At 40.8% G+C, this 25,299-nt stretch overlaps 1 protein-coding gene across 4 annotated transcripts in view; it reads right to left on the reverse strand.

The window, feature by feature from the left end:
- HDX (highly divergent homeobox) overlaps positions 1-25,299 on the reverse strand; it is an 89,598-nt gene that overhangs the window by 50,447 nt on the left and 13,852 nt on the right. The window contains exons 2-5 of one of the 4 annotated variants that reach the window (XM_054039949.1): positions 25,072-25,110; positions 20,298-20,444; positions 12,639-13,763; positions 2,025-2,078 (exon numbers count right to left, since the gene is read on the reverse strand). In XM_054039949.1, coding sequence (XP_053895924.1) covers positions 2,025-2,078; positions 12,639-13,763; positions 20,298-20,444 — 1,326 coding nt within the window. In that variant the 5' untranslated portion in view covers positions 25,072-25,110. The remainder of the gene's footprint in view (positions 1-2,024; positions 2,079-12,638; positions 13,764-20,297; positions 20,445-25,071; positions 25,111-25,299) is intronic. The other 3 variants (XM_054039951.1, XM_054039952.1, XM_054039953.1) reach the window with 3 other exon arrangements.

Here is a 25,299-nt window from a genome sequence, read left to right on the forward strand (position 1 = left end):
TTCATTTTGAGAGAGCTCACTTGGAGCGGTCTTCATTGCTCTTTCCATTAGCAGGGCTTTTTTTTTTTAAATGAAAACAAAGTCTTATTCTGCATTTCTAAAGAGCTGTGGTGAGCTATTTTTCACTCCACTGGGTTTCCCAGTTGCTCTTTGTGACATCAGTCTGTCACTAGAGTTATTCTACCATTGAAAATATACTGCATTCTGACTTAGAGGAAGGACTGCTAATAGCGACTTTAAAATATCTTACATATTTACATTGTTTCTGAAACTGACTGCTGTAAATTATGCAAACTGCTGTAAAACAAATTAGCTTCTCTGTACATAGCAGTAATGAAAGCCAAAGAAAGGACATGAAGACAAGTTAAACCTACAGTATAAAAGAACCCCTCAACTTTCTACCCCTGATGGAGTAGCCTATCAGAAGACAGAGGTCTTGCCATGGACCCCAAACCCCACTTTTTTTTTATATATATGACTTTTTTGATTAGATGGGAAGTGAATGCCAGAGCCAAGCACCTCACCACCAACCTTGCGATGCTTAACTCTAGGGACTGTGACTCCAATCTTCACAGTGGTACAGGAGGAAAACAATGGTTTCTGAGGCCATTACACAAAACTAATCCATCCTGACATTGTATTTATGGAACACGACTATTCCCCAGGAAAATAATGCCAGAAAATATGAGCACATTCCAGCAGTAGGAAATCAGGAGATGAACTACTTTAGTTTTGGTTTCATTCAGAGAATTATTTTTTAAAAATATGTACATACACGTGCACACATGCAGTCAGCATCAGCTCAGGAGACCGAGGACTTCTCTACACTACCGTGTTAGCTAGAAATATAACTTGAGTGCTGCCCCTAATCAGATTCCCGCTCATGCACAAAAATCTCCAGCTCAAGCGCTGCCTGGCCCATCAGAGAGTATATGAATTGTTAATCATGCCTATTATGGTAGTGCCAACCAACCATGAACGGGGCCCCATTGTTGTAGGCACTGTACAAAATACAGAGTAGTACATGGCTCCTTTCCCCGAGAGCTTACAAAAAAGCTTGAGTCCTGCTAATGATGCAGCTACTCTGTGCTGCTCATACTACCACTTGGTGTTGCTCAGATGTTGTTTTGCAGTGTTACCATGCTCATTTGAACTAAGGAAACTCGTGAGTAGTTAACTGAAGTGTAGATAACTCAGGCTAACATTGCAGTGAAGACAAACCTTGAAGCAAAAACATTCTTGTGACAAGAGTAGTAAAGATATGAAACGTGTGTGTTTATGAAGCCATGTCTGAGATAAATGGGCTGTGGAAATTTCCTCCTGTAGGTGCTGGCAGCCACTACAGAAATGAGCCAGCTCAATTTTGAGTTAATTAAATACTTACTCTATGTGGAACACTGGATGCAGTCAAATTGGATGGGTCATTAACAGCAAACAGGCAAATACTTACTTGTCTTTTATAAAAAGTGAGGGATGGGGAGAAAATGAAGTTAACCGTCCTTTCTGGTTTGACAGACAACTTTTTAACTGTGCACTCTCACATCCCTGACCATCCTATTACATCCCCAAAGCACCTTTATACCCTCATACAGTATCTTTTCTACATTTCTAGTATGAGCCATGTTCCTATATAAAGTACCCTTGATACTATCCCATACCCTCCATATCGTGGTACTCCACAACATGTGCAACCATTATCCACCCACATCAGAACACACTCTCCTCCAGATTGATCTCCCTTTGTACCATTATCCCATCTCTTATCCTTCATATATTGGCTAAGAATGATTACTCTCATCTCTTACCTTCTCACTAATGAGATCTTACCCTCCATGTACATTCTATAAACACCCACCCTTCCAACCACTATTTCACTGTGAAATACAATACATCCCATCGCCTGAACATTTCGAAGTCTAAAACATTTTGAAGTGACATTTTTCTAGAGGTCATTAAAAAAAAATTCTAATGTTTTTCCATGCCTTTACTTGGCCCATTTGCTGCTTCAAGGGAAATGTACTTACTGCTCTTTTTCTGGAACACCCTGTAATCCAAGGCACAGTAAGGTTTCCTGAAATCTGTGGAAGCAAAAAAAAAAAAAAAAAAAACAATTATCACTAATGCACATGCTCAGACTGCTGGTATGGCAAATAATACTATGCATACAGCTTTTGCATGACTTGTGCAAAATAATCCAGCTTCAAGAGTGTGTATTCATTGTGATAAGCGTCTATCCAGATCTAAATATGCTTTCTTCCTGCTTAAGAAAAATGCTTGTAAGATTTTCATAGGCAGGGGCGGCTCTATGTTTTTTGCCTCCCCAAGCACGACTGTCAGGCGGCTTTCGGCAGCGCGCCTGTGGGCGATCCGCTGGTCACACAGATTTGGCAGCATGCCTGTGGGAGGTCCGCCGGTGCCGTGCTTTCAGCGTCCCCACCGCTGAATTGTCGCTGAAGCCGCAGGACTGGTGGACCTCCCACAGGCATGCCGCCAAACGCAAACAGACTGCCGCCCTCACAGCAACCGGCAGGCCGCCCCCCGCGGTTTGCCGCCCCAGGCATGCGCTTGCTGCGCTGGTGCCTGGAGCCGCCCCTGTTCATAGGGGGCCAAATTCTGTTTGTGTTATTGATGTGAGTAGCCTGATTACTGTGGGACTTCTCTGACGAGCTAGGTGAGCAGAGTTGCTCTTATTGACCTAAAGTTTCAGGACTGACTTTGTACTATATTATAGTAACACCAGTCCTTAAACAATTTTTTTTTAAATGTTGTGGAAATCAAAACATTTACAGAGCCCTTACTGAAAGAGTATCAAATTTATTCTGTAGCACTGGCCAAAATACATTTTTTTATTATAGTCTGTAGAAAAGAACTACTAAATTAGGATAATATCCTAAATCAACAGCCAGCCAATCGCCCATTAATAAACACGACCACAATACTGAGTGCTGCTGACTACCTACTACTATCATTGAGTTACAAAGGTTTAGCACCTCTTTGGATCAGGCCCAGTGGGAGATTTGCACAAAGACTATGGGTAGAATATGGTCCTTAGTAATAACTATTGTTTTAGAGCCAATTTGCTTAGTCAGTTGTACGGAGGCAACTTTCATTTATTGTAGTGGAAGATGTACCAGTGTAACTGAAAGCAGAATTTGGCCTTTAATAAAGCTACTGTTGCACTCAGCAGGAAAAAAGGATACAAAGCACTTCTAAAATCAGTGTCACTTCTGCCCTTTGTATATACTACTAGTGGCACGTACCATTACCCAATTTCAATGCACAATTACAGTAACTGCAAGTTGGGCAAAATTGTACACCCAAATTATTTTAAATTAGTGTCATGGTTAGGTTTCAGAAGTAACACCTCAACAAGATGAAAGTAAAAGTCAAAATTTGGAACAGTTGCTTCAAGCTAGACAAAGTTACACTGACACATTCAGATGGTTGTATCTTCGCAACCACGAGGCCTAGAAATTTGAAATGAAAACCTGAATTCTACATCATTTGAGTTTGTCATAGGCCCATCAAGCAGGCTGGATCTGGCTCATGGGCCAAGTGCATGAAACCACTCACTGCCAAAACATACCTTCCAATTGTATCTGTTTATGGTACTGCTTTTCATGTAATGTGCCAGAGACATTAATAAATAAACCAGATTCAAAACAGTTGGTTTTCAGCATCAAATTTTTCTAGATAGCGGAATTTGCATTTTAGAGTAATAAGTGATCATTTTCAGGGGATCTCTCTTCTTGATCACCACAGATTCCCACCCTTCCAAAGAGCCATTTGCTTACATAAACCTGAAGTGTACTTCTTTCTCTCTCTGACTCAAACATGCAGGGTATGAAATAACATTCTAGGCTGGTTTTGGATTCTGGTACAAACATTTTTTATTTACAACAGAAACTGAAGAGACTCTCAAACAGTATAATAAAAGGAAGAAAAGAAAGCCATCATAGATTTAACTCACTTATTTCAAAATATGGTAAATATAATACTTCCCTCTTTGAATTATATTCATCATTAAAAACATTTACTAATTTCTGAACAAATGCATATCCAAAACTATAATTATATCTTCCACAGCTAAAAGTTTGTCCTTTATACTTGCCAAGACACTTTTGTACAGAAAATACCCTTTAAGAGTTTCCAAACTTCCTGTTTAGCGAGCCATCTTCTAGCTCAGTGGTTCCCAAACTTTAACAACCTGTGAACCCCTTTCACTAAAATGTCAAGTCTCACGGACCCCCTCCTAAAAATGAATATTTCCAGGGATTTTCTCCTTTACCTGAGTATAAATTATAAAAGCAGTGATCTTGGAAGTATAAAATTTGTTTTTATGACATGCTTATTACACACTATTATTTATCATTACAGTATTTTTATTACATTATGAAAACGGCAACACCCTTCCAAGATCTCACTTTCGTAGCTTGTATCACTTTGAATAAGCCTGTTATAAGACAAGGCTCCTATGCTTCATCAAGGAGTATCAGATGTGTGACAGTGTGAAGGTATTCAAGAAGCCAACTCAAAGAGTTCCTCCTACACAAGCATTCAGGTCTTGAGCAGTCCAGGCAAACAACACACGTTACAACAAAGCTTAAACTTGTTCTTCATAATAATTTAAAAAAACCAATACTAGCTGCCTATTTACTTTTAAAAAACAGCAAAAAATATCCACCTCCCTTTCCATTTCTTATAAGGAGTTTTGAAGTTTAAATCTCCTCAGTGTGATAGATGCGCTTGCTTTGATCTGCTTAGCTCTTGGAAGTCCAGGGGCTCCAGGCTGCTGGCCCCATGCTGCCCAGGAGCCCTAGGGACAGCTCTGTCCACCATTAGGGGAATTTTTTCCCGGGAACCCCCTGTAACATTTTGCGAACCCCCAGTGGTCCACGAACCCCAGTTTGGGAAACACTGTTCTAGCTCGATCAGGATGCCCTCTCACGTTGGACCACAAAGGGATAGGGATGCCAACTTTGTAATATTTAAAAAATGGACACTCCTGCAGGAGTGCTGGAACCGCCCTGCCACCTCTTCCCCATAAGGTCCCACCCCTGTCCCGTCTCCTCCCCCAAGGCCTTGCCCCCATTCACGCTCTTCCCTCCGCAAAGGGACTCACCTGCAGAGCCAGGGCTGGGATCTGCAGGTAGTAGGCAGCCCTGGCTGAGTAGGGGCTGGTGCAGGTGATGACCCAATGCCTTCCCATCTGCAGTAACCGGACTTTGGGTGTCCGGTCAGTAGATCTGACTGGACACTGAGGAGGTCCGCTTTTCAACCGGACTTTCCAGTCAAAACCCGGACACCTAGCCACCCAAGGCACTGGTTCTCAAACTTTTGTACTGGTGACCCCTTTCACATAGCAAGCCTCTCAATGCGACCCCCCTCCCCCTTATAAATTAAAAACACTTTTTATATATTTAACACCATTATAAATGCTGGCGGCAAAGTGGGGCTTGGGCTGGAGGCTGACAGCTCACGACCCCCCCGTAATAACCTTGTGACCCCCTGAGGGGTCCTGACCCCCAGTTTGAGAACCCCTGCTATAGGGGGAGGGAAACAGGAAAGTCAACATCACCAGTGTTTTTGTCAAAATACCATTCTGTGGAAACTGTTCATAGTTTCATAGATTCTAAGGCCAGAAGGGGTCATTGTAAACATCTAGTCTAACCTCCTGTATAGCACAGGCCATAGAACTTCCCCAAAATAATTCCCAGAGTGTATCTCTTAAAAAAATAAATCTTGATTTAAAAACTGTCAGTGATGGAGAATCTACCGCAATCCTTGGTAAATTGTATCAAATGATTACTTGCTCTCACCATTATGAAAGGTAAAGGCAATGTTTGTATTTACATAGTATCTGCAGTTTGTTAGGCAGAGTTTTCAATTACAAAACAAGAAAAAAAATCAAGAATTTAAAGATACTATGTATATTTTTAACATTTGTCCACCAATTCATTTTAACATAGTTTTAAGAAGCTAAACCAAACTGTTACACTGCTTATGTGACTCACATTAATTTTTAGGGGCTGGACTGCAAGAAGAACAATACTCAAGAAGAACAGTATCTAGCTCCTTGAGCAATCACACTGGATTTAAATGGGACTACTCAATTTGAGTAAGAGAATCAGAACCTGGCCCTACATTAACACAGTAATTCAAATACACAAACACATAAAAGCTGATATTTACAAAGAACTGTCTTAATTGACATAAATCACGTTAGACAAGAAAAGGCCCCACATCACACTTAATAATAAAAAAAAAAAAAAAAGGTAAAACAAGCACCAGTCTCTATCTTGACATTTTCATGTGTTCAACAACTCTTCATAAGAGAAACAAAGTGGGACCAGTTCTTTTTTTCAAAAAGAATGTAGAAAAAACATAACCCATAATTGCCATATCACTAAATAAACTAATGGCTTTAGAACTAACATTTTAAAAAGGTATCCCAGCCCTCATCTGTACCTGGCTGCAATGTTTTACTTTTTCATGTACAAAATAAGGGCAAATTACAGACAGCACAGTACAGTATTAACAATAATGTTTCCAAACAGGGAAAGCTAATGTATTAAACAAAAAAGCACCTCATGTTCATTTAAATTTAACTAAAATGAAATCCTAACATTTTGTACAAAGAAGCTTAAATACATAATTTCACTTTACCTCCCCCCCCCGGCAAAAAAAGAAAAGTCATGCAACTTGGTAAAATTGCCTTGCTCCATGATTAAAAAAGTCTTAAGTCACTGATTATTCATTTTTAATAGTTTGAACAGAAAATTGCTGATGAATAAATAACTGGATAAATAATTCCAAAGAACCCCTTTGTGTCATGAAAATTGATTATTAAATTTGTTCTTGTGTTAGATTAACATAAATTTGATTAAATGATTTCAATTGGGGAGGTTATGACTAATTGCTAATGTTTAACAGTAATGAATTCATCAGGACACAAATCATCACTTCTTGCTCTTAATCACTATCTGTTATAATAACTGAGCATTCAAACAATTCAGTAACTCAAGCTTCATATGTTTCTGAATCCGAAGGATTTCCCAGGAATTTAAGAATAAGGATATTCATTCCCAGGTTGATGAATTAAATTATACTACACTCGAGCAATAATATAAACAATAAATGACTGCATATGCTAGAGTGTCAGACCACTAAAATCTAAAAGCTTTTTCTTTTTTTCCAGGTTCTTTCAAATGTCTCTCCAAAAGAACAATAAAAGCCGACACTGAAAAACCATTACCAAATATTCTTTATGTTCCCACAAACTCTTAATATGTAAAAGCCTAGTATGTCATAAATATTCATGGCAGTAGATTCTCTTAATGGGATACCATCCTGGCTCTTAGCCAAAAAGCCAGCCTATCTTGACAGTTTTCTCATTATGAAATTATTGCCCTCAAGAAACACCCTATGTGGGGAAAGGGTCAGAGATGGAATTGGTTATTGGCTTGTTGGGGTGCTCTACTACATAATACTATATAATAATGCATTTGATTTTGAAGGATGATCAGCGCTTTAGACGTGTCTTTTTGTTTTAGGTATTAAAAACAAATCAAATTTAAAAGTGGATCCTTGCCACATACAAAAATGTATATAAGAAAATAATCAACACTTTGTTTAAATAACATTCTGATCCGAATTTGCACTTTAACAGCAAATGCTAATTGACCATCTCTCGAGAGAAGAAAAGCTCTATCCCAGGAGTTGGCAATGTTCGGCACGCGGCTCGCCAGGGTAAGCACCCTGGCGGGCCGGGCCAGTTTTATTTACCTGCTGACGCGGCAGGTTCGGCGAGAAGCGGCGCGGGCGAGCAATGTGCTGGCTGCGACTTCTCGCCGCCCCCATTGGTAAGTGGTAAATGTTCTAGAAGCCCCACTTGAGGAAGTGGTAGGCTGCTTGTGACTCAGGAACCTCTTGGTGCCAAATGGCAGAAGGCATAGGGCTTAATATGGTTTGGGATCCCCTGGGTCTAGTACCTACATATTTATTTCAAAGGGTACATCTATACTTACCTCCGGGTTCAGCGGTCAGCAAACGATTTTCTGGGATCGATTTATCGCGTCTTGTCTAGACGCGCTAAATCGATCCCGGAAGTGCTCGCCGTCGACACCGGTACTCCTGCTCTGTGAGAGGAGTACGCGGAGTCGACGGGGGAGCCTGCCTGCCGCGTGTGGACTTGTAGTATCTTGTATCTTGTAGTTCAAACTAAGATACTTCAACTTCAGCTACGTTATTCATGTAGCTGAAGTTGCGTATCTTAGTTCGAACTGGGGGGTTAGTGTGGACCAGCCCAAAGAGTATCATTTAAGGCCTCTATTGAAAGCCTCTTTCACAACGATCATCACTGAAAAGTGTATGTACAGTAATATGTATGAAGTTATGTATATATGCTGAAAACTGTTTTTAAGGCACACAAGACAGGTCACCAGAAGGTGATAAACTGGTTCTGTTCAGGCAAGCGATAAGAGACACTTATCTTCGTAGGACACATTTGTGTGTCTTACAATAGAAGTCTGATGGAACACGGTATCACCAGCTAATCAAGATTGCAAAGTTTACAAGAGACCACAAAATCTACAGGAAGAAATACACGACAGCAGGGTTTCCAGTTTATGACTAAGATCAAAGAATTAGTTTGGTATATCAGAAGAATGCAAGGAGAAATGATAATTTTCACCTAGTGAGTACGCTGACAGTGGACTTGCTTCACGAACAAAAAACCCACACAACCCTGGCTGTAATACACTGGAAGGATTTGGGGTGAGCTTTTGCTCTTATGACACAATGTCTTATTAGTTAAGTTTAGGCTCTAGTGGGTAATTTTATTTTATATGTAACCCTCTGTTTCCAGTATTTGTGCTTGCTATCATTGGAATCTCTGTTCTTTGTTAAATAAACTTACACTTGCTTTCTATTAGCATTGGAGTGAATTAGCCTGCTGCCTTGGACTGAGCTGGCAACCTGCTAGGCAGCATCACAGGGGGAACAGCTGTTGTGTTTTTTGTTTTGTTTTTTGTTTTGTTTGTTTTTTCATGGTGCCTTTGACCCTGCACCCATTAATTAACCCTAGATCAGATGGATGTATTAGTGTGTAATAGGGATATAAATATCATTTTAAAAGTTAACCAGTTAAACCATTAAAATTATATTGTTTAACTGGTTAACCGATTAAAGGGAGAGGGGCCAGGGAACCCTGCTCCAGCTGGTTGGTGCAGCTCAGGGCTGCTGCTGGGGCTGGTCCCGCTAGCACTGGGCTCAGGCTGCTCCATCAGACCGGGCACTGGAGTTGGGAGGCCGGTGCAGCTGGGACTGCGCCAGCCCGCCCAGGGCGGGGGGTTAATGGTTGGGCTGCGTTATCCATTCAGACTAATGCTTACCAGTTAACTGTTTACTATTTTACATCCCTAGCGTGTAGATGAGAATTTATTTAATGTGTGAAACTGCATGAAAACTAATGAAGGATTGTTTCTGGCTATCACATTGTTCATGAAAACTAATGAAAGATTGTCTGGATTGCTGTAACTGAATGCATTGTGCATGTATGTGCAACTGAATTGCCCATCAAACAGGATTGAACTGTAAATGAAGAAGCACGTTAACTTCAAAGTATAGGTCGTTATGTTCAACAATGGAAAATCCTTTGTTGACTAAACACAGACAAAGTTTGTGGGAGGGCTCATGCTATGATGGGAAGTTGCCAGATTGCCTTCCAGGGAAAGCAGCTATAAGAAGAAACCCGAGGAGTGATCTAGTATCTCTGGACTGACGGTGGGATCCCTTCCTAGGGAAAGAGCCATTTTGAATGAAAACTGACTTGCCCTTTGTGTGCAGTGTAGTTGTAGCCATATCGATCCCAGGATATTAGAGAGACATGGAGGGTGAGGTAATGTCTTTTATTGGACTTCTGTTGGTGAGCGAGACAAACTTTCGAGCCACACAGAGTTCTTTTCAGGTCTGGGAAAGGTATTCCCAGCTTCACAGTAACATGCAAGGAAAGAGCCCTTTTGAATGAAAACTGACTTGCCCTTTGTGTGCAGTGTAGTTGTAGCCATATCGATCCCAGGATATTAGAGAGACATGGAGCGTGAGGTAATATCTTTTATTGGACCAACGTTCTGTTAGTGAGCGAGACAAGCTCTTGAGCCACACAGAGCTCTTCTTCAGGTCTAGGAAAGGTACTCCCAGCTTCACAGCAACAAGCAAGGTGGAACAGATTGTTTAGCGTAAGTCGTTAGCTACTATGATCTCTTACAATATGTTCTAACTACTTACACTTAACAATCTGTTCCACCTTGCTTGTTGCTGTGAAGCTGGGAGTACCTTTCCTAGACCTGAAGAAGAGCTCTGTGTGGCTCAAAAGCTTGTCTCGCTCACTAACAGAACGTTGGTCCAATAAAAGATATTACCTCACGCTCCATGTCTCTCTAATATCCTGGGATCGATATGGCTACAACTACACTGCACACAAAGGGCAAGTCAGTTTTCATTCAAAAGGGCTCTTTCCCTAGGAAGGGATGCATTCCTAGGGGATATACTTTGGAAAAGAATATACTGAACCACTGGTAACTAGTACAAAGCCATACTATTAAGACTAAACAGAAAGACTCCCTTTCCCAGGAACAAAAGAATCCTTTGAAATAGGCTGATACTGTCTGAAGTCTTCTTACAGCAATATGAGGAAGAACTGGTCTATTTGTGCAGTAGAAAAAAAAAACTGATTCAAGCTTCCTGATTATAAAATAATAATGAAGATGCATTTTATGGGAAGGCTGGTTACAGGTTTGCTAATTTCTCAAGTGAACAGCTGGCCTAATGCTTAACAAGTTAATGAGGACTTTTGATATCTAGTTTCCTAAAACCAATGATGAGGAGACACCAAAAAGAATCTCCCATTGCCACCATGTCATGAACTAAACCAAGAATGTCATTTGTTTGCAACAACAGTGAAGAAAAACAAGAAAATACATTTAGATATGTGAAGTTTCAAGTTACCAATTCTTAAGCTGTACAGCCTGCACTTTTGCAGCTTTTAACAGCTCACGGCTAGACAAAAATATGTTTACAGGCTTTTCTTCATTTTCACAAAATCTGTTTTTTCTTAAGTAATGGCACTTTGTTTAAATAACATTCTGATCCAAATTTGCACTTTAACAGCAAATGCTAATTGACCATCTCTTGAGAGAAGAAAGCTCTATCCCAAGAGTTGGCAACGTTCGGCACATGGCTCGCCAGGGTAAGCACCCTGGCAGGCCGGGCCAGTTTTATTTACCTGCTGACGCGGCAGGTTCGGCTGATCGCGGCCCCCCACTGGCTGCGGTTCGCCGTCCCGGGCCAATGGGGGAGGCGAGAAGCCGCGGCCAGCACATCGCTCGCCCGCGCCGCTTCTCGCCGCCCCATGGGCCCGGGACGGCGAACCGCGGCCAGTGGGGGGCCGCAATCGGCCGAACCTGCCGCGTCAGCAGGTAAATAAAACTGGCCCAGCCCGCCAGTGTGTTTACCCTGGCGAGCCGCGTGCCGAACGTTGCCGACCCCTGCTCTATCCATTAAGGGAGAGAAAGGATAAATAAGCATACCACATGCACCCAAAATGGCAAGGAGACTGCTTGGGAGGATTTGCAATTCCTATTCATAAAGGTCACAAAAACTATGGACAGGGTCTATGCTAGCACATAATGGGCCTTCAAAACTTGCGACTGCCACAGAACTGTGACATTCCTGGTAGTATCTTACGATGAAAAGTGTCATTTATTTGAAGAGTTAACAAACTACGGTAGTGAGAAAAGTATTTAGAAGAAGGTGTTGAACTTCTGGGATGCCTCAGCTTTACCATTAGGAGACTACAGTTCCTCTGAAAGAGGAACAGCAACCAATGTCATGTCAGGAGACAATGCTCAAAGCTATCTCCTCATCATGATCATCAAGAGCACCTTAACTCAGGCTCCAGGCTCTGCGCTATGCTGGAAAGCACAGCAGTTCTGCCACTTTCAAACCAACTCTGATGCTTCCTGCAGTTTCTCTTCCTCCAACAAATGGATCCACAGTGGTTTGCAATGCTCCAGCCACTGTTGGACACAGGTCTTTCTTCTGCCCCCCAGTAACCTGCACTCACATTTCTCTTCTCTCTTTACCCCTGTAAGCATATTTTATGGGCATGAGATGCAACCCAGGTCCTGGAGATGCCCTCATTACATCTCCTGTAACACAAATGGTGCAAACTAAACTGCAAGGGTGAAGGACTCACAGCTTTGCAACTGGTGTCTGCCAACACCCTGACTAGTTGGAAGGAGATCCCAATCCCCATCAAAAAAACAGGAAGCAAAAGAGTAGATGGTAGCTTGGTGAGGGGGGGGAAGGAGGAGGAACTGATGCTTACCATTTCTAACAATGAATCCAAAACTTTCATTTCAATGAGAGTGGATGGGTGCACTCAAAAAGGAGGGAGTGACTGATATGATTTGCCCTATATGCCAAACTCAGCTCATAGCATGTAGGAGAAAACCTGAAACAGTGCCAAGGAACAGGGTAAACTTTCATCAATGGATCAGGATATATTAGTCTACATTCTCAGCACAGAAGAAGACTGTCTTGAAAATCTGAAAGGCAAAAATAAATTTACAGATTACCTGGTAGTTGTTTTGGTTTTGCGACAGCCTCAGTTGATTTGAAGATGTAAAATGAGGAGAAAAGTTACTTCTTGATGGATTAGCACTACTATACAGTGTACTGGATGGTGTATGTAATGAGGTCCGTGGAGGCAAGCGGTAGTCTCTGTTATGATATAATACATTGTCAGGCAAGTCCCTGGCATTCACCATCTGTGAACTGCAGCTCACATTTCTGCCTGGTCCAGACAAAGCTGTGCTTTGGTTCTCCACTCGAAGGGAACTGCTATTTTCACAAAATCTTGAATAACTTTGTATTTGTGCTCCCATAGATGCAAGCTCTTCCTCTCTAGCATATTCGTCATCAGCATCTCCTGTTTCCATTGCAATGGACAGGCAACTGCCTTCGACTGAACAAGGCTTCTGTGTTGTATTTCCTCCCATAATTCTTTGAGGTTGATCAGTAACTGCCAAGGAAAAAACTTCACGAATTTCCAAGTTTTGTGTGCTACAAGAAGGGTCTCGAACATTAGCTCTTTGTCCAGATGGGATGTGTGATGCAAGGCTTGTGTGTTCTGGTTTGTGTAACCTCTGACACCCCACTGGTTCAGCTTTACATGGCCTGTGGCATATTATTGGCTTTTGAGGTAACACTAACTCTGCAGTCTGGACTGATGAACCACCATAATTTTTCTTAGTATGATTGTATATGGAGTTTGCAGAATTCAACACACTTGTTTGTCTTGACAAAATAATAGTTTTTTCCCCCAGGAGCAACGAAGCACCTTTACAATGTGGTGCTTGTCGTCCTATAGGGATATGCTGCTGCTGAAATTCTGTATCACTTTTTCCAGGTGGTCTCTGAATAGAGTTTTTATGTATCTCAGTCATTGAAGCATTGGTCTGTTTCGTGGATCCCTGCCTGCTGGATGAACTAGCTGGGCTATATATACCAGTTACTATTACATCATTGTTAGATGATGTCCAAGACGACTGCTGGCTTTGGGATCGAGCAATGTTTACCACATTTCTGACTGCTACTTCTGGAGGCACTGTAGGGGTGCTAGGAACAGTTCTGGGTGGGGTGCCTCCAGATTCTGCAACATTCTTGCTGCTCATCTTTCTTCTTTTATTGCCAACCCAAGTCTGCAAATACAAAATATTAATATATAAGAATGTTAGCCACAGTCAGTTTTTTTAATATTCAAAGCCTCAATATTGCAAAGACTTCAGCATGTATATAAGTCTTTACAATTAAGATTTAAATTACTAATATATTAGAAATGGGTAGGAATCAAAATTAGTTGTAGGGGGGAGGGGAAAGAGACATGTCTTGATTATGCAAAAATCAAAACCACAAATGATGAGGATCCAGGTCCCATTTTATCCAAATGCCTTCAGTTCAGTAGAGTGAAGATTTCCAATTCTGGCCCACCTCAGAAAAGAATATACAACTTGTTGCATCTACCCTCTTGTCCCAAAATTATCTTTGCATAAATATGGCAGAAGCTTGTGGTTTTCTCCTCCACATACTTGGACTTGGTTTTACCTTTCATTTATTATTGTGAAGAAAACCAAACAAAGATACACTAGGTGTTTAATTCCTTCCCCTTCCCAATTTCAACTTTTACATCTAGTGAAAATAAGGTACTCCTGAAACCAGTAACTATACTGAGAGATTCGGCATAATCAGTATCTTTACTATCCAATAGCTGAGGAGATGTTTTCAAAATTGCCATACTACAAACACTTCTATCTTCTCTTATTTTTTAATTTAATAAAAAAAAAATACAAGTGTAGTCCTCAAAGTACCAATGCATCCCAAGACAGGGGGAAAGTTTTCCAATAGAAAGGGAATGAACTGAAGATTGGTCAAAAAAGAATTGTAAAAATGTTTGTCTTTTTAATTTAACTTTTTAAATCATATCCCTCAAGAGCTGCTTTTAGTGAGAAATTGATCTGATTTCACAAATATAATACAGACTAAGGGGATTAGGTTCAACAGACAGAATAATTTCCCATTACAGATGCTACACTGGCAAGTGAAAATATATGGAATTATATACAAGATATTTAAAACAGTGGAGGCTGTTTTATGCAAAAGTCTCTTTTGAAGAGAACAATCTAGAGATCTTTAGTGATTTTGTACTTAAGTTCCAAAAAACCCATTACTGGTTTCAAACAAAATACATCAAGTAGGAAAACTTGCTCTGAAGCTAATGAATAAAAAATATATTTAAGAAAGGTAGTGGGGAACACTAACTTCAGCATTTCAACAGAGTGTTGCTAAAAGAACAGGAGTACTCGTGGCACCTTAGAGACTAACAAATTTATTTGAGCATAAGCTTTCGTGGGCTACAGCCCACTTCATCGGATGCATAGAATGGAACATATAGTGAGGAGATATATATACATACAGAGAACATGAAAAGGTGGGAGTTCCCCTACCAACTCTAAGAAGCTAATTAATTAAGATGAGCAGGAGAAAAAACACTTTTGTAGTGATAATCAAGATGGCCCATTTAAGACAGTTTGACAAGAAGGTGTGAGGATACTTAACATGGGGAATTAGATTCAATGTGTGTAATGGCTCAGCCATTCCCAGTCTCTATTTAAGCCTTAGTATCTAGTTTGCATATTAATTCAAGTTCAGCAGTTTCTTGTTGGAGGATGTTTTTGAAGCTTTTCTGTTGCAAAATTACCACCTTTAAATCTGTTACTGAATGGCCAGAGAGGTTGAAGTGTTCTCCTACTGGTTTTTGAATGTTATGATTCCTGATGTCAGATTTGTGTCCATTTATTCCTTTGCGTAGAGACTGTCCGGTTTGGCCAATGTACATGGCAGAGGGGCATTGCTTATTAGAAGCAGCAGGTGTAGGTGGCAGCTCTGTGAGTACTCCAGGGCTGAAGCACCCACGGGGGAAAAAAAAATGGTGGGGGCAGTCCCTCTATCAGAGCCTCCTCCTCCCCCCAGTGCCTCCCATCAATCAGCACCTCCCGCCCGCTATGGAACAGCTGATCCGCGGCGTGCAGGAGACACTGTGAGGGAGGGAGGAGGAGCGGGGGAGGGGCAGGAAGAGGCAAGGTGGCGGTGGGGCCTTGTGGGAAGGCGTGGAGTATGGGCGAGGTGGGAGGGGAGCACCCCCCAACACATTAGAAAGTTGGCGTCTATGACAGCATGTATGATGTTACAATATCAGTACTACACAAACAACCTTTACCATGAAAGAGGTGGGATTAATTTATACACTCATAAGAGTTTCGTATTAAGTATTAATCTGCAGTGTTGTTGTAGCCATGTTGGTGTCAGGATGGGTGAGAGAATATCTTTTATTGGATCAACTTCTGTGCTACACTGGCAATTTACAGCGCTGCAACTTTCTCGCTCAGGGATGTGAAAATACACACCCTTGAGAACAGCAAGTTTCAGCACTGTAGAGCGCCAGCGTAGACAGCGCACCAGCGCTGGGAGCTGCACCCTTCGTGGAGGTGGATTTTTAGAGCACTGGGAGCATTGCCAGGGTAGACTAACCCAGAGCTCTTCAGGTCTGCGAAAGGTACTCAGAGTCACAGCTAAACAGAAGGTGAAACAGATTGTTTAACGTAAGTAGTTATTATGTATTGTAAGAGATCATTTAAGGTGAAGTGGCCACTTAACACCTCTGCAGTCATAGAACCAAAAAAATATATATAAAAAAAATATAAGGTGTTTAATAGGTTACAGATTGTAGTAATAAGCCATAAATCCAGTATCTTTATTAAGATCATGATTTTTACTGTCTAGCAAAGTTATGAATTCAAACTCCCAGGCTTAAATTAAAATGTAGACAAAGGTGCTGAATATGCCTATCACAACATGTGCTCCAATAACAAGTATGTGGGTGAAACCAGACAATCACTATGCTCTTGAATGAACTCACACAGAAAAATTATAAAAGACAAAGACACAAGATCACAATTTTCAGACCACTCCATATCTGACCTCTCAGGCCTCATCCTCAAAGGAAACCTGCACAACACATTTAAAAGATGCTTAAATTTATAACTTTGCTAGACCCTAAAAATCACAGTTTTAATAAAGACAACAGTCTGTAACCCACTAATCCTCCTTTTTTTGTCCTATGACTGCAGCGGTGTTAACTGTCCACTCCACATTGAAGGTCGCTTACAATATGTTAACTACTTATGCAAAACAACCTGTTCCACCTTCTCTTTAGCTGTGACATTTTTGTACCTTTCCCGGACCTGAAGAAGAGCTCTGTGTAGCTCAAAAGCTTATCTCTCTCACCAAAAGAAGTTGATCCAACCAAAGATACTACCTCACCCATCCTGTCTCCTGTCTATTGATGCCTAGTCTACACTAGAAAAATCAGGTTGGCTTAACTATGTTGGTCAGGCTAAAAAAAATCCACACCCCTGAGCAGTGGCGTTAAGCCACCCTAAGTCCCCATGTAGACAGCGGTAGGCTGACAGAAGAATTCTTCCATTGACCGAGCCAATGGGAGAACCCCTCCCATTATTTAAGTTGCATCAAGACTGAAGCACTACAGTGGCACAGCTGCAGTGGTCCAGCTGTAGCACTAGGGTAACCAGATGTCCCGATTTTATCAGGGCAGTCCCGATTTTGGGGGCTTTTACTTATATAGGCATCTATCACTCCCCACCTCCTGTCCCGATTTTTCACACTTGCTGTCTGGTCATCCTATGTACCACTAGCATTTTAAGTGTACACAAGCTCTAAGTTGGACTTCAGATTTGTAACTGTCGATTTCTGCTAATTTATATGCTCCAGTATAAAGAGGAGAGTTATGGATATAAGGAACCACCAGAAAATAAGGGCTTCCTTCTGCTCACATTCAAGTTAGTGACAAAACTACTTAGACATCTATGGATGCAGGATCAGACTGTAAATGTGTACATAGAGCACATAGTGCAATTTTTTTTGCGGTGCCACTTCACTGATCTTTGGTGTGAAGCAAAATGGTGACCAGTTAACTCAAACAAGAGCTGAAAATTTAACAAAACCAAGTGATCAGTTTTACACAGAACAAAAGGGAGGTTTTATTCTGTACTTTGGATTTTATACAAGTATTTAAAAATAAAAATAAAAATAAAAAGGCAGCCAACTGCACCTTACATTCTGATACACCCACATAGTTGTTTATGGCTTTTTAATATTTGAACCTCATATCTATGGAAATTCACTGGAATTCTCACCCCAATACAAAAGTAGTCTGACGCTCATGTTAACAGAAGAGAGCAGTTTTCTGCATTACCATCCATCTACTAGCATGTATCATGCAAAATACAGAATAATACCAATGATGACGTCTCATTTTACAAGTTCTAGTGATCAGTATAAAAACATAAATTTAACAATTGTAATGATATGTAGCCCCCGATCCAGCAAAGCACTTAAGTTAAGCACATGATTAAACATGCAAATCATCTCATTGACTTCAATAGTTACATATATAAGTGCTTGGATTAGCAAGGGCTTATATTCCTCGCATAACATTTTTAGTTCTGCTCTCTTCTTAAGAGGAAAAAACAGAAACAAGCAGCCTACAACCCAAACATCTCTAGCCACAAGTTTCAGGAAAAAGCAAATTAATCTCTCTCCCAATTGGCTCACAATCACAGACGTTAATTTGAAATGGATATCAGAAAACTTATTGCATCCTGTGGTACTATTTGTTTTACTACTACTCAGATAATATCCTTCTCAAATTGAAATTATATCAAAAGAAAAACTGTAAAATATATATAAAAAAAACAGCTTGGAACCAATAGAAAAATCACCTCATCATTCAGCAAAATTAATACTCAATTGTCAAATCAAACAGTTATTTTAAAACATATACAAGAAATTGAAGTAAAACTGCTTTGGTAAAATACTTCACAACTACAGTTATGTTAACTATTAAAGAAATAGCTTATTTCTGAACTTTCTATGTTGGGAATGTCCAAATCCATTTTGGTTTGAATGCTTAAGTATCTCAACAAAGAAAAAAATTCTCTTTCTTTCCAGGACCGGCTGTACAGGTCCTAATTTGGAAAGAAACAATATACTGCATCATCTACTTTTTGTGATAAAGCTTGTGCTTGTTTTTAAAATGGTATCATGACGTAAAAGTCGTCATTAAAGAGAATCTCAGAATAAGTCTTTACCTTATCCCCAAGCCAATTCAAGAATTTGTCAAGATGGCAATATACTTACACATAAAACTAATCAAGACTCAATACAGAGATTAACATCAGAGACATGATTGTATTTTCTGTATGACTTTTACATTATTATTTTTTTTCCTAGTACTGTGTTAGCATCTATGCATCCCAACTGAGATCTAGGTCCCACTGTGCTAGGCACTGTACACAGTAAGAGATAGTCTTTGCTTCTACAATCTAAACAGACAAGTTAGACAAGGAGGGGTGGGGATTACAAAATGCCAGCAGAGCAAGAGGCATGTTGGTCTGCAAATGGCATGTTACTGCCACAATTTTTGTGGAAATGCTTTTGTCAGGAAGGCGATGGCTAAACAGACAGAAAACTGAAGGAAGAATGGACCTGCAGGGAACAGAGTAAAGGGGACTGGAGAAGAAAGAAGAGGGATGGAAGGCAGGGAGTAAGTACTACAGGTAGAGTGAGGCAAAGAGACTGTGAGGGACTTGAAGCAAACAGCCAGTCAGCACAGGGGGAGAGAATGTCCAGAACAAAAACTATTGAAAGCATCCAAAGTTCCATACTGCAGCTATTTGTCTGCTCCTGCCAGTCTGAGTTTCTGGTGGGCTTCCTAGGGTTTTTTTTTTTTTCCCTATCCTGAGCTCAGGTTTCTCTAGAGAGGCAAGGATACTTAGAAGCTGGTGCCCCTGGAAGGGGGGATGGGGCGCGATGGGAAGGAAGGAGCGCTCCCCTACATGGTTCTGGGTCCACGTGGTTGGGAGTAACTAAATGGGTCTTATCTCCTTCCTCCCTCCCACACAGTGTTGTAGATGTACCCACTGCAGCTGCTTGTATCTGCTCCTGCCTGCTTGATTATTGTATCAACTCTCAACTATTGCTTCATGATTTCTACTTCCTTGTGAAACATTATATAACAAAATGGCTCTTCTTTCATAGGGGGAGCATTATCCCGCTCCCTTGGAATTCAGTGTCTTCAGAAGAGACCCCAGAAGCACTAAGCTACTCAATGATATTATTGTTTAGTGATAACTGTGATACCAATAAGCAGCAATGCCATCTATTTATGACAAGGAACACAAACCTGGGAAGACAGCATTTTTATAGATCTCTTTCAATGTCATTTTTAAAGGATACAAAATTTCTATTCTATTTCAAAGTGGTTTCCTGATATAAACAACATTCACTTTATGTGATATATAACCTAGGTTTTCAGCAGGAAAACCTTATTTGGAATTTAACTTTCTTGAAGGGATCCCTGCTGCTTGCACAGCATGAAAGTCCCTACTAATACTTCAATAACGTAAAAGTGTTCATAGGAACTCAGACTACAAGCAGCCCTCTCTCAGGAAAAAATGAGCATATATTACAGCTGAGGATGGAAGCCTTTTTTAAAAAAAATAAAGTTAATGATTCCATCCCCTACAGATATGTTATGTAAACAAATGTACTTGTTAAATAATTATGTAAATTCAAGTGTGGAAGGCCTCAGTACTTACCCTGACTACACTGAAGTCCAGCTTAGTTTCTTGTGCACACTGTAATATGAGCTGAAAGCAATTTTTACTTTGATTTGTCATTCCATTTTCATAATAACGCTGTAATATCCTTTGTTGTTCTACAGTAAATACAGAACGCAGATTCATCTAAAAATAAAAGAAGATACTCTGAAAGTTGGAATAAATATTTTAATACTTGTAGAAATTACTCATATATCCAAACAATCATAAAACTAGTGTACACATCTCACTTTTTTCCTAAAAAAAAATTCATCCATACTGATATTTTTATTTACTTTTCAGAACTTCTGATACGAACTATGTTAGTGGTTTTCCTTTATGAGATGGATTTAACCTGAGCTGCTAAACTATATAATCAAAAAAGGCTGTCACCTTGTTATAGCAATACTAAGTAAAAACCTCTTCTAACTAATTTCAGTTAAAAAGGCTTCTTCCTGAAGATGGCAATGTGGCTTGTAACAACAACCAGTAAATTCTCTACGGAGCAGCACAAACTATGAGATGAAGTCAAACTGTCACCTTGGGGGCAGTGAAGACTCATCAAACATTTAACCAAGACTGGAAAGGTCTGGTCTACACTTAAATGCTATGTCACTCAGAGCTGTGAAAAATTTCACATCCTGAATGCAACAGTTAGATCCACCTAACCCCTGATATAGAAGCTGTTAGGTCAATGGAAGAATTCTTCTGTCAACCTATCTTCTGCTTCTCAGAGAGACAGATGAACTACACTGATGGAAAAAACCTTAGTCGATGTAGGAAGTGTCTACACTGTGGCACTACAGAGTCATAGTATGCTGCTGTAGTGTAGACATGCCCTAAGGCAACTTTGCTAAATCTCCATAAAAACGTACTAGCCCAGGCATAAAGTCTACATGTTCACTTTTTCCATAAAATTAAGAATATACACTCCACATAAACCTAATGCTATTTTACATTATCATCCAAAAAACCATCACTCGTGGCAAGATGATGTTGTTATCTCAAAGGATATTTTCACTTTATCACCATTTAACATTTTATGGCCTGATCCTACTATCCTTATGCACCAAAACATTAGTGGGAATTTTGAGTGCACATGCAATTCAGGACTGAGCCCTTTATTTGGTTTTAAACAAAAGGTGGCAGCGGGAGAAGAGCAAGATAGCATATGATGGCAGTTTTGGAAGTAGCTGATATAGTGCCTCAGGAAGCAAAGAACACCTGACCATACAAATTCTTTTTAAATTTTAAATAAATGCAAAACACAGTAAAAAGAAAAACAAAACAAAAAGTCCATCTTGTGGGAAAAGAGAAAAAAAAAATCAATCCCAGCTAGTGGGATATTTTAGGGAGAAAGTTGTTACAATATTTTTTGTACATGAATTACAAAATAAAATTTAAAACATCTAAACATTTAAATTGTTTGTAGATATTAGACAGAATCTTCACTATGACCACAATCAATCATTAGTTTCCTATAAAGTAAAAAAACTTCATGTAGAAACAACAAATTCAGCTTGTTTTATACAAAACAGAACATTAGACTCTGACATTCCTGAACAAGAGAACAAACTGGACCCTCAGCAAAATAAGTCTTTACAATAAAATTAAAAAAAAAAAAAAACATGTTACATTTAACTGAAAACACTGTGCCTTTACAAACTAGCAGGCTGAAAAACTATAGATTTATTTTCTTTAAATGTATGTGTCAAAACAATACGATTGGAATTTTTTTTAATACTGTGATCTGAAATCTGTCCAACTTCAGCAGGGTGCTTCACCACCAATATTATCAGTCATTAATGTTTAGGACTCATGGTAAAATTCTACTATTTCCCTAGGCCAGAGCTTTAATGGCAGAGTATATTTTCCTCCAAATGCTAATAATGGGGAAAAGAGGCATTTTCACAAAGATTTTGTATGTGGTTTTCAAAAATTAGGTGATTAATTCCTTTCCTTCCAACAGTGTATGTTGAAGATGATTTGTCCATACCATATTTCACCTCCCCTCCCATCCCTTACCTCAGACTGTCAGTCTAACAGAAGTTATGTTGCTTACAGCACTAACAGACCTGCCAAGTGTCATGCATTTTTGCACTGAGGTCTATCATGCACCAGGCAGAAGGAGTAAAATGTCACACACTGGGGGGGGAGGGATAGACCATCCCTCCCAATACTCTGTAGCCTAGAGGAATGTACAACAAACTGCAAGGCAAGAGATATAAGAGCCATCTCTTCCACTAATAATGAGCAAGACTTCACACCCCTTTCATAAGAGAGGCAACTATCATTCATCCATTTTACAAATAAGGTAACAGAGTTTTCATAAGGCCACCACAAGCAGAGCTAGAAATAGAACCCAGTTCTCTGATATGACAGACCTAAATTTCATCCACTGATTCACACTGCCTTTCTGAAGAAGTATTTGTAACCCTGGGTCTCTTTGTCCCTATCTGGAGGCTAGATCATGTGTACAAATTTATGAGTCTTCTGCTGCCTCGATATGAATGGAACTCAAGTGATAGAGATCCCAGGTTCAGTTCCTACAGATGACCAAATCGATCTGTTAGACTTGGTGATGCTGGCTCTCACAACTAGAACCGACTCTCATCACAGAGCCAGAAGCCAAATCCTGATAACTCAACATGCCACTGTATGTCGTACTCCTGAGGGCATTCTGTGCAAAAAAATTAAAAATTCTGCAAGTTTTATTTGTCAATAGATAAATGCAGAGGCTCCAGCATGGCAGTGGAGAGCACAGGTCACTGGCTGCACGAAGGTGGAAGATCACCCTGCAGGTCCTCACCCCCCCACCCCTGGGACACAGACTCAACGGCGAGGCTGCACACAACCCTGACACAGCACAAGGCTTGGACCTGCCCCAGAAATACCCTGGGGCCCTGCTCCTCTGCGCCAGGTGTCGGGAAGGCAGGCTCAACCAGGCAGGATCCAAGTGTGAAGGGGCTCAGTGTGGAGGATACAGGTGTGGGGTGAGGGGGTTCTGTGTGGGACAATCTGGGTCCAGGCAGCTCAGTGGGGGGTCTAGGTATGGAGAGGATCTGGATGCACAGAGGCTAGTTGTGGGGGTTCCAGGTGCAGGGGTTGAGGTTCAGTGGGGTGGGGTATAGGTATGGAGGGTTAGGGAGGTTCTGGTTGTACAGGGTAAGGCTTGGAAGGGGTGTCTGGGTATGGAAGATCCAGATGCACAGGGGCTGGGTGGATGGGAGAGCAGCTCCCCATACAATGACCCCTCCCCCCCACAGCTGATGAGTGATGGGAGCAGGAAGCAGGGGAGGATACTGAGCTTCCTGCAGCTTGGGGAGGTTTCTGCGGGTGGGTCTGACACAGCCCCAGCCACTCCTTGCAGGGAAAGAGAAAGGCCTGTCCTCTCCTGCCTCCAGCCGAGCCAGGACTAGCAGCTGATCCCGGCTCAGGATAGGAGCCACTGGCTTGGGTGTCCCCAACCTCTCTGCTGGCTGCTCCAGGTGCCTGAAATGATGTACCTGCACTGCTAGGGAGTGGTGCGTGACTGCTCTTGTAGCTTCCCTGTCACAAAGTCATTTTTCTGCAGGGAAGCAAAGAAATCTGTAGCGGACATGAATTCTGCGCACGCGCAATGGTGCAGAATTCCCCCAGGAGTAATGTCACAAACAGTTGTATAACTGGCAAAGCATGTTATGTCTCCTTCTATGGACTGCTTCACTTAAATGATAAGAGCATGCTTGCCATGGCAGTTCCTCTTATAAAGCATGTAGAAGAGGTCTCTCTGTGGATCTGAATATTGTGGGGTCAAATCCTGATGATCACCTATATGGGAAGGGGGAGGGAGAAATATAAGTTTGTGTGAGGACCCTAAAATAGTTTTTGAAGTAATTTTATATTGCAAAATGTTGCATTTAGGAGTGAATTAAGATCTACGCTAGTATTTGTTTTATTCTTTTTTTTTTAGTATCTGTATATTTTAGATAACGGTAGATATCTCTAAGGAACAGGATGGAGCATTTAATTATAGAGTTTATTCTTGCTGTTCTCCAAACAATGTGGGAGATTTTGCCTGTGAGTGCAGAGTCGGTGACCCTGCCTATGTAATCCCCCAAAGGGTAAAAATGTACTAAAAGAAACATCCTTTCAGGAATTCTACCTCAGTCTCAAAATGGCCATGGAGTTGGAACTACCTGTTACTCTTAAAAGAATTCTCCCCCTCCCAACATATCTGTGCTGGGATATGCTGGCAGCCGGTGTGTGTAAGAAACTTGCCCCTGCTTCTGCTGCAGTTGTTCTATTGAGAGAGAACTTCATCCATCAGGGCTCTCAAGTACATGTCTCTCACCTGCACTGAACTTGTACAATTTTTATGGTGTTTAATAGTTGTGTGTGAATTTCCGTACACATAAGCTACCCTATTTAAATAATTTGCATAAAATATCATACATGGTGCTGCACAAATGTGGCAACTGTACACTACGCCCTAATCCTGCCAGGACAAGCAGTACGCAGACCCTTGCACAGAACCCCACAAAAAGTCACTAAATGAACCCCCTCTGCAACGCTTCTTGATAATCAACAGACGTAACAAACAGAGTAAGTCAAGAGGCTTTCCAAGGTGGGTAGGATTCTTACTCCTGATATTACTTTCAACAGTAGCTTTGCAGGATTACTATCTGAACAGATTCACAGAACATACTTCCTGCCAGGAAGACTATTAGATAACCCTACAGATATTTCGGAATCAAACTATATAGCAGAGTTATGTTTTGAATCATTAACTTACTTGGAGGTTTTGGTTGCCCAAGGAATGCAGGATCCAGCCCTAAGAGAACAGATGAGCATTAGTTCACTTGAGCAATTTGCATCTAAGGTTTATTGAATAAACCTGCTAAGAGCAAGAACCAACAAATGGGTCTGCATTGATTTCTCCCCCTTAATTTTAGTATCTTTTCATTTACTAAATTTCTATGGATGACAAATCCATTCATTCAAAGACCTATCCAATGATACT

This window comes from Malaclemys terrapin, chromosome 9 (assembly GCF_027887155.1).
Source record: "Malaclemys terrapin pileata isolate rMalTer1 chromosome 9, rMalTer1.hap1, whole genome shotgun sequence".
In the NCBI taxonomy this organism is placed as follows: domain Eukaryota; kingdom Metazoa; phylum Chordata; order Testudines; family Emydidae; genus Malaclemys; species Malaclemys terrapin.